Source organism: Myotis myotis, unplaced genomic scaffold (assembly GCF_014108235.1).
Source record: "Myotis myotis isolate mMyoMyo1 unplaced genomic scaffold, mMyoMyo1.p scaffold_m19_p_2, whole genome shotgun sequence".
Classification (NCBI taxonomy): domain Eukaryota; kingdom Metazoa; phylum Chordata; class Mammalia; order Chiroptera; family Vespertilionidae; genus Myotis; species Myotis myotis.
The window spans coordinates 143133665-143144319 of record NW_023416324.1 but is presented as its reverse complement, the minus strand read 5'-3'; the positions used below and the strand labels follow the sequence as shown (position 1 = coordinate 143144319).

General features: G+C 34.3%; 1 protein-coding gene across 4 annotated transcripts in view; it reads right to left on the bottom strand.

Annotated features, from left to right (window-relative positions):
* Positions 1–586: 586 nt before the first annotated feature.
* ALCAM (activated leukocyte cell adhesion molecule) overlaps positions 587–10655 on the bottom strand; it is a 214032-nt gene continuing 203963 nt past the window's right edge. For 2 of the 4 annotated variants that reach the window (XM_036350130.1, XM_036350127.1), the window contains 2 exons: positions 4063–4175; positions 617–2249 (listed from right to left, as the gene is read on the bottom strand). In XM_036350130.1, coding sequence (XP_036206023.1) covers positions 4088–4175 — 88 coding nt within the window. In that variant the 3' untranslated portion in view covers positions 617–2249; positions 4063–4087. Of the gene's footprint in view, positions 2250–4062; positions 4176–10655 lie in introns of all 4 variants that reach the window. The other 2 variants (XM_036350129.1, XM_036350128.1) reach the window with 2 other exon arrangements.

The window sequence follows — 10655 nt, the reverse complement described above, 5'->3', positions numbered from 1 at the left end:
CCAGCCTCGCTGTGCACACCTCTGCTGTTACACACACAAGCTTTCCTGCTCATCCGGGCATGGATTAAATAGTTCTAATGTTGTCTCCCGTTTCCCGGTAAACTTTCTGCTTTCCGTCCAGAGCTCTGTGCTGTGAATGTTCTGCTCTCTAGGTTCCGACACCTGTTTTCGGACTCAGTTAACCACAGCAAATGAAAACCAAGAAATAACGGTAACATAACCCTCTCATTCTATCGTCGCATTGCTTCTTTCTGCAAATATCCCCTAGGAGTTAGACTTTGAATCTTTGATCTCCCACACCAAAAGAAAAAGTATTTATATGAAAGTGACTTCATTTTAGTGTTCATGGTTTATTGTGGAAAGCAGGTGTTTAAAAATTTTAGAATTTCTTTAACAAAATTCTAAAGAAAAGAGAAAACAGAGAAATCACAGTATTTACAGAGAGATAACAGAATGGCTTTGCCATGCAGAACAAATAACTTTGGTTTTCCCCCTTTCACTTTGGTTTAAATATTGACCAAGATTCAATTTTTTTCTGCCAAATAAAACTTCAATAAATGAAAGTTTAGAGGCAAGATAACATGTTTTTCCCCCCTCCCATAATATTTTACACAGCTTTGAGTCTAATAAGATATTTTATGTATTTAATTCATACCAATGCACTACAGGAAGCTTTTATTAAACTGAGATACTATTGCCCAGATAGTAAATGGTTTACAAATGTACAATAACGTGTTTCTAAACAATGCAGAAGTGGCAAAATATTATTCCTAATATCCATCTTTAATTTATTTTTCATTGCCTTCATAATTTTTATTCCATCAATATAAAAAACAAACACCAGTTTTCCTCTTTCTCCCAAGAACACAGTTCTATACCTGGGAATCTGATGTTCATTTTCTTTTTCTACAAAGTTTTGTAAATCTTGGGACAGAAATGGCTGTGCAGTGTTCTCCCAGAATCCAGGCTTCTGCTTGAAAGAGCAAAGTTTAAAAGTCTAGTCACAAGTAGCTACTGGCCCATATCCAGTCTACTTCAAAAAGTTTCCATTTATACTACCACCCTATAAAGTTCCTCAAGCATAAAACACGCTTATAAAGTTACAAATTTGAATGTAACTAAAGATACATAGACATTTTATTATTACACTTTTATGTACTGCTTGATAAATTATGTACCAGTTAAAAACACTAAATTATCTCAAGGTGCATTCAATATCTGTAGCATAGTTAACAAAAACACACACGAAAAAAATATATATTCTATATTCTGTGGAAAATAACACAGCTTTGATAATGACCACTGTTAAAAATCTCCAATTCTGACTGATATCTTTTTTAAAAGGAAATGTGTATAATTTTAAGGCAGTGGATAACCCAAAGGATTTAACACCAATTTTTAAATACAGTGATTTACATTCTGATCTATGAAAATGGAAATGTTATCCATGATTTTTCCAAACTGTCTCTCACACATTGTTTTTTTTTTTTCCTTTCTTCTGACAGAAAATAATTTACTAGCAGATGTCTCTAAAGTGCTACCCAAATTCTGTAATGTTATTCTTTTTTCAGTATAGGCAAAATCGTCGGTTTGGGAGTACCGTTATTACGTATGTGCGTCCATATGCATGTGAGATTTCCTTCTGAGAGCCAGCTGGTGGTGCATACGCAGCATCAGCTCATCCAGGGCTTATCAATCTGACTCTCCGCCTCCCCCTCTCATGATAAAACCACAGTTTTGTAATTGGGCAATGTGTGTGTTCCCAGTCCTCACAAGCTGCCACCTTTGGGAGTTAGGGGCTTGTGGAAAAGTTTAGGGGCATTATTGATAGCAATCAGAATCAGAAATGTACCTGCTCAGATTATCCATATAAACAATTGAAATAAAAACATTACATTATACATCAGATTAACAGCAACTCCCAGAACAAAGCTTACAGTGTATAAAAATAGCTACGTAAAAAATTTACATAAAAGGCAAACAAAAGGAAATCCTCAGTGCAGACATTTACGGAAAAAAAATCAAACCAAACACAACATATGACCTATCATCATGGCTACCAAAACTTGTTGTTATTGTTTGCAATTTCATTTCATTGTTTGACTTGAGATAATTCTCTAAGATCCCGTGACAGCTTGGTAAAATGAACTGCTTAATATTTGAACCATGAATTGCTGTCAATGTCTTTGTATATGTCTTAAATACAATCCACGTTCATGCTTCAATTGGCCTATATAGTTTTTTTTTCTCTGAAATAATGAAAAAAAAACATAATTTAGTAAGTTACCATAGCAATCATTTTTTTCACCATCAACAGATGCTTTGTACTAAAAGTGACAGGAATTACTTTATAGGAGACTTTCATAAAACTTCATTGTCCCTGAACCCATCTGTAATGCCAGGCATTGCTATGCCCCTTCTGCAAACAATTTTTTTTGGAATAGCTGAGTGTCTTTATTTTTACAAAAATGGCTTAATTCATGTGAAGAGCATAAAGGTTTTCGGAAAAACATTTCATTCTGTTTAAAAAATTCACATATCCCTTCAAATCACACTCTTTTGTGGGTTTTGTCTTCATGCTCAATTTTCCTTTGAGGATTTATTCTATCCCATTTTGAAGATAACAGTAGGTAAAAATCTATGTTTATGAAAGATGGAGGAATGAACCCTAGAGAAGCAGAAAGAAAAAACACACCACAGGTGGAAATGCTGCCTGCCTTGCTTCCAATGAAAGGCAAATAGGGGGAAAGAATCCAGCTCTTCTTTCTCCCAATCAGTTTGAGGTCCTATTTTTCAGATTTTAAAAGTGTCTTACCTATATTATTCTATTTTCCTTTCCTGTGTGCATCCCCCCAATTATAATTCTTTCCCAGGCCCCATATCTTCTCTATGGGATTAATTTGGGTGACATGCTCAAATTGTGACTATGGCTTATGTATAAAGATCCAAAGCTTTACTGTGGTTGTTGGGGATTTTAACTTCAGAGAGTCAGCAACAGTAACAGTTATTCTCACTCAAGGACACACAGAATAATGTGCCCAAATGACTTATCTTAAAAGAATCACACTCATATAAATTACATATAAATATATGCAATACACATAACAAGTGTATATATATTATATGCATACTAGAGGCCTGATGCATGAAATATGTGCCCTAGAGGAGAGGGGGCCTTAGCCCGGTCTGCATCCTCTCACAGTCCGGGACCCCTCACTCCTCACCACTCGCCTGCTCGCTCCTTACTGCTCAGCTTGCTGCTCCTTAGCGCTGCTGCGGAGGCAGGAGAGGCTCCCGCCACTGCGCTCGCCAGCCACAAGCCCAGCTTCCGGCTGAGCGGTACTCCCCCTGTGGGAGCACACTGACCACCAGGGGGCAGCTCCTGCATTGAGTGTCTGCCCCCTGGTGGTCAGTACACATCATAACGACTTGTCATTCTGGTTGTTCCGCCATAACGGTCACTTAGGCTTTTATTATATAGATATATGTGCATATACAGACACATATATGCATACACATTAGTATATAATATACATACTATCTGCAAAAGTGTATGTGTGTGTATACACAAACTTGTTGGTCTTTTCATTAACATGATTTGAGAGATGGCTGTATAAACACCCTGATACTTTTAATATCTTAAATCCTTGGATTAAAATTTTTATATTTAAAAATTATTTTCGTAATTGTTTTTAAAAATAATTTTAAATTGGTAGAATCAGCGCTCATCCAACCAAAACACAGTTTATAAAATGAAGCTTCTTTGCACTCAACAAAATTTTTGACATTAGAATACAAAACGCTAATTAAATGTTAAAATCTCAAAATTGATTTTAATTATTCAGAGGATAATGATTATTTGTTTGGAGGATATGGAAATGGTTGAGATTTCATTCTTTTGAAGACATCTGAGTTACCAAAGTTTGCTTTTGAAAAGCTCTCTTCCTGTTTTAAAAGCCTCAATTATGAAGCATCTTACTGTCAAGGCTTTCCCTTTCATCTCTTAGGGTGTTTCATTCTTTACTGGGAATTATTTCTATAAACCACACACAGCTCACTTACCTGGACAACAAGAACAGTTTCTCTCTTAGGCTTCTGTTTTGTGATTGTTTTCTTCTAACTTTTTATTTTCCTCCAGATTACCAAGGTCCTTGTTTACATGTTTTGATGCGGTCCTGTAAAGGAATTAATTAAACATTATTACATTGACACACACATTTTCCTTTTTGAAATTTAGGGTTCACATTAATGTATCTTTGAGAAGCACATGTTTTACCTCTAATATAGGCAAACCACTAGAATGAACAATTCCACATCTCTGAGCCTTGATTGGTAGGTAACAGGACCCATTCCAATGAAATGACTTTGACAGTTGGGTTGAATTAAATAAATGCTAAGAGAAATATAAATCTATTATTTTGAACACAGACTATGCATACTTAGTTGCCTCATGGTTTTGGCTGGGTTTTCTCTCCACTTTCTGGAAAGTAATTATTATCACTTTTTAGTCAAAATTTTCATTCTGTGCAAATAGTTTCTGGCAAAAATTTTCTGAGGGAGTTTCCTTAGGGCCTTTCCCTTTTTAGCATCCCCTATTATGGATCCAGGTTGAGCCAATCCCCTGTAGCTTTGTTTATGGATTTTATTTTATTGGATAAATCAAATGCAAGATTAGAAAGAGACTGAGATTTATGACAGAAGATTGGCAGCAGCAGAAGCTAAAGCAGCTCTACTGTGGTGGTTCTCAGATAGTGGTCCCAGATCAGCAATAGAATTATGGAAACAGAAAATGCAGATGGGGCATACAATCTATGATAAGCAAGATCTAGTGGTTCTGCTGCAAGCTAAAGTTTGAGAACCACTTCCCTAGCGGTTGCCGTGGTTACATGTGATTGACCAGGTCCTATCCTTTAAGCACTGAAACCAGGTTTTCTTAAACTCGTAGCTAAATTTTTTGGTTTTGTGACCACTCAGGAGAAATCCTCACTGTATCTAAGAGTGTATCACTTCCTTCTTTCCTGTTTCCTTCCTTCCCTCCCTCTCTCCCTTTTTTCTTTCCCTAACTCCCTCACTCCCTGTTTTAAGCACATTAGGGGAACCACAGTGATATGGCACTTCAAATTATTATTGCCATATAATTCCTAGTAATTTTCTACTTTTAAGATGTATCTCTTGGTTATGGAAGCTGGGGTAGAAAACTCCAATTTCCCTCAAAGTATTTCTATTCTTTAAATAAAATTTCTGATCTCATTTGCTAAGAATCACAATTTTATCAGAAAAAGTGTTATAATGGTGTATGACATTGGTCCAAGTGAGATAAAGACATACAGCTCATTCAAACTGGAACATTCATTATATTTAGTATAAATTTAATTTGTGATTTAAAAATCCTTAGTTTAACTTAAATTACAGCCTTCTAAATCTATGCATAAAAGCAAGAGAGCAATTTCAAAATCTGTCAATATGATTAAGTTCTATATGTGATAGTGTTTTATGAGAAAGGTATTTAAAAATGTAAATGAGACCATGTTGTAAGTTTGAGTCTATATCTTGAGTTATATATCACATAAATATTTTCTATCTTGTACTAAAATGGTACATCATACTGAATGACAAGTTCTTTATCATATATGTTTTCCAGGCAAATAAAAGAATAATGTGTATATAATTGTGTGTGTGTATATATACCATCCACATTATATATATATATTATAGGTGATTTTAGGTCTATTCTCTTTTGCTAAAAAATTACTTAACTAATGCATAATAAAATCTTAGTAACCTCAACAGTAAAATATGAGGGGTGGTGATTTAGGATGCTCTCTAAGACCTATTTTAAGGCCTAGACTTTTTATAAACCTACAAATCCTTTAAGATTTGTTTTGTTGAAGAGTTATATAGATATAAAGTAATGTACCGATAATAAAAGTAAAATTCAATAAATTTTCAAAAATTGCATGCCTGAATGCAACCTGTACCCAGCTCAAGAAACAGAACAATTGCAGACCCTGAAGTACAACATTATGTTCCTTCCACTCACTATTGCCTCCCAAAAGTTACCACAATCCTGAGTTCTCACAGAACAGTTTTACCTGTTCTTGTAATGTGAATATAAATGGAATTATACCTCATGCATTCACTTTTTTCTGTCTTTTATTTAACCCCAACCTAAGTTTGTGACATTCATATATAATATTGCATGTAGTGCAGGTTTTGATTCTCATGGCTGTATAGTTTGTCATTGGTTCAATAAATAATTTATTTATATATTTTACTAGTGGTGGGTATTCTTGCTCTTTGTTCTTTCTGGGATTTCACTTATACTTGTTAGATCTTTGTGTGTTGTCCCACATCTCTTATTTTCTTATGTGTCTTATCTATTATTTTTCCTTTCTGTGCTTCAATCTGGGTGATTTCCATTGATATGTATTCTAGCTTACTTCTCTTGTGTTCTGCTGTGGCCAATCTGTTTTTAAATTCATCCACCCAAGACTTACTTTTCAATATATATTTTCAGGTCTAAAGTGTCAATTTGATTTTAAAATATTTTAAAATACATTTAAATTCTCTATTCCATTAATCTCCAATGACCATATTTTCTTCCACCTTCAAGATATTAGAGTTATTTAATACCCTTGTCTGTTAACTATAGTATCAAAATCATGCATGAATCTCCTTGTCTACCTTTTCTCTTGATTATTGATTGCATATTCTTGACTCTTTGCATATCTAGAGTATTTTGTATGACACCATGTAAAAATGAACTGTAGAGATGGCAAATAATGTTCTTTTCCAAGAGATAAGGCCCCCCTTTCCTTTGTTAAGTAGGCAGGGTGAGGGGCTGATGACTCCAATTCAATCAGAGCCTAAGTTAGGCTGAGGCTCAGCTGCAGTTTTAGTAAGACCCAGTGTTTCTCTGGTTTGCCCTTTCCCCTAAGGCAGTGATGGCAAACCTTTTGAGCTCGGCATGTCAGCATTTGGAAAAACCCTAACTTAACTCTGGCGCCGTGTCACATATAGAAATTTTTTGATATTTGCAACCATAGTAAAACAAAGACTTATATTTTTGATATTTATTTTATATATTTAAATGCCATTTAACAAGAAAAAATCAACCAAAAAAATGAGTTTTCATGTCACCTCTGACACGCGTGTCATAGGTTTGCCATCACTGTCCTAAGGCATGACCCTCCAAGGCTTCTGATTAAGATTCTGGCAAGTCCCACTATTTCCACCCCTTAAATACAGAGATCCATCTCTTTGGAGAGTTTTCATCCATATCTCCAGCCACCTATCTCATGATACTTCAAAATATGGGCACACTCTTTATTCTTCTCAATTTGAGTACAGCTTCTTGAAAGTAAGGATCATGTTTTACCCATAGCATGTAATACACTGACTGAATATGGTAGGCAGCCAGAAGGTATCTGATGAACCGAACTAACTCACCTCACTGTATATGTGTTTTTTCTTCACTATGATATTCTTAATAAAATTTTCTTTTCTCCAGCTGACTTTATTGTAAGAACATAGTATATAATACATGTAACACACAAAATATGCAATTGGTTGTTTATGTTTATATTTATTTCCTTTTACTGTTCCTTATATTAGTGTTCTACATACCCAGCTGCTGTTTTACAGACAAGTAAAATATAGAGAATACTACATAGAATGACAAAACTTGAGTGATATCTTACTATAATCTTTTGAGATAAAATTGCACAAAATCATATGCATAAATATGTACCTTGATTATTCTAATAGAGTGTTGTAAGTTAAGAGTCATTATTGTAATCTCAAGAACAACCATAATAAAAGAATACAAAGAGGTAGGGTTAAAAGACCAGTAGAGCAATAAAAATGCAATACTAAAACTTATTTGAGTACCTGAAAGCAGGAAAAGAGGAACATAGGACAACTAAGAGAACAAATAGGGAGAGAGTGGTCTTAATTATATCGATAGTTAAGTCAAATGTAACTTGTCTAAAATAGCCAATTAAAAGTTAGAGATTGTCAGACTATACTATGTAAGACAAGAGAATGCTCATGAGCAGGGGTTAAATTATTTTCTGAAAGGTCCAGATAGCAAATATTTTAGGCTTGCATCGTTATTGTTCCAACTCTTCAACTCTGGCAGTGTAGTATGAAGCGACCAACAGTGGCTATGCTCCCATAAAACTTTATTTACAAAATTAGGCAGCAGCCTGGAGCCATAGTTTTATCAGCCTTGCTGTATACGAGATATACTTTAAATATACATAAAGAGATAAATAATTGAAAATAAAAGGGTAGAAAAAGATAAACATGTAACCAGTAAGCTTATGGATGCCATGTGGCTATATTAATACCAGGCAATGTAAAATTCAACACAAGCAATATTGCAGTGATAATGAGAGACATTTCACAATTATAACAGGTTTAACACCTAAAAAAGTCATAACAACTACAAGTATGTGTCCCTAATGAGAGAATAAAGCAAACACTGACAGTACTTGAGGGAAACATAGACAAGTACACAATCTCATTTAGAGACTTTAATGACCTTTTCCCAGTAGCTGATAGGATTAATGAATCAAAATTCACTATACATGATCTTAATAAAGTAGCTAGTACTGGGTGGCTTGAGCACTGGAAATGTATGCTTATATCCTTACTTTATATGTAAAGTGATTTTATATAATTGAAAAAAATTATAAAGATAATATTTTAACAAATTATTATCTAACCTGACACAACATACAGCTATAGAACACCATACCCACCAATAATCAAATCATTTTTTTCAAGGGCCAACATAGCATCTACCAGGAAATACTGCATGCCTGCATACCAGCTCAACCCCCCAACCATCCCCACAAACAAAACCCCACAAATAAATCTCAATGAATTTTAAAAGAGTATAAGCATACAGAGGAGGTTGTCTTAACAAAACAGAACTAAATGAGAAATGTTTAAAATTTAAGACAGTTCTAGTTACATGACTCCAGATAAGAAACCACAAAAGAAATTTAAAAATAGTTTGAACTGAATAAATATGTAAATACAACATACTTGAATTTGTGGAATGTTGTTAACAGAGTGCTGAGATTAAATTAATAGTTTAAATGCTTGTGTTATAAAAGAAGAAAGGTTAACATCCATGATCTAAATTTTCCCTTTATGAAATCAGGGAAAGAAGAGCAATTTAAACTCTAAATAACTTGAAGAAAAAAAACAGTAATATAAGAGCAAAAGTAATTAAAATGGGAAATAAGCAATAAAAATAAAAACAATGCCAAGAGTTTTTAAAATATTAAGAAAATTGATAACTCCCTTAAAAAGACTAAGCAAGATAAAAGAACAAAATACAAAATAACAATATTAGAAAAAGAGTGTTATCACTACACAACCACAGGCAAAAAAAGGATAAGAGAATCCTATGTATAACTTTTCTTTTTGCAAAAATATCAAGAACTTAAATGAATAAAATATTTTTCTTGAAAAACCAAAATTTATACAAGAAGTAGCAACTTTATTTCTATTAACATATATGTTAATCCTCATCTGAGATTATTTATTTTTGCCATTGCTTATTTTTAGAGAGAGTGAAAGAGTGGGGGAGAGAGAGAGAGAGAGAGAGAGAGAGAGAGAGAGAGAGAGAGAGAAACATCAACTCGAGAGAGTGAGAAAAAAACATTGATTGGTTGCCTCCCCCATGAGCCCTGGGGCTAGGGATGGAACCTGCAATCCAGGTATGTGTCCTTGACCTGGACCACAACCCTTCAGGGCAGGAGCTGATGCTCTATCCACTGAGCACACTAGTTAGGGCCATTTATTATTATTTTTTAAAACAAGTTCTCATAAAGAAAGTTCTAGGCCCATGTGGTTTCACCATTAAAATATATGAAACTTTTAAGAAAGTAACACACTTTTTCAGTATAAAAGAGGATGGGACTCTTTCCAAGCCATTTCATGAAGCTCACCTTATCCTAGCAACAAAACTTGATAGAGATATCACAAGAAAAGAAAATTACAGATCAATATTCCTCATGAATGCAAAGAGAAAAAATCCTTAATAAAATGTTGGCAAATTGTATCCATCAATATATAAAAATTATGACACATCATAAAGACTTGGATTTATTACGGGAATACAACACTAGCTTAGAACTCAATAGTCAATCAATGAAATTTATCATTTTTTTAAAAAAAATAAAAATGAGAATAAATGATTATTTGTAGAAATAACTGATATAAATGTAAGGTAATATAGAAAGGTTGTTTGAGAAAATTCAACAGTGATTTATGATAAAAACTCTTAGCAATCTAGGAATAGGAATACTGAAAATTTCTTTAACCTGTTACAGGACATTGGGTAGTAAAGAATTTGGCCTTGCTCAAAAAGCAGTCTGGCCTTTGTCCTTAGTTCCTGGGAGATAACCTCTAAATAGTTAGAATTTTCTGAGTGATAGGAGTCACCTTATTCATGGTGAGCCTCTTAGGTCACACCTGATAGTTTATGCTGAGGAAATCCCCCAGTAAGGGCCATCAACGCCCACTAGTCTTAGGGTGTAGGGTGGCCCCAGCTCAGAGAACAACTATAAGCATTTGGGTGGCTTTGGCCATGGGATATCAGCCTGACTCTGGGAAAGTAAAAGGCTGGAGACTGAGTT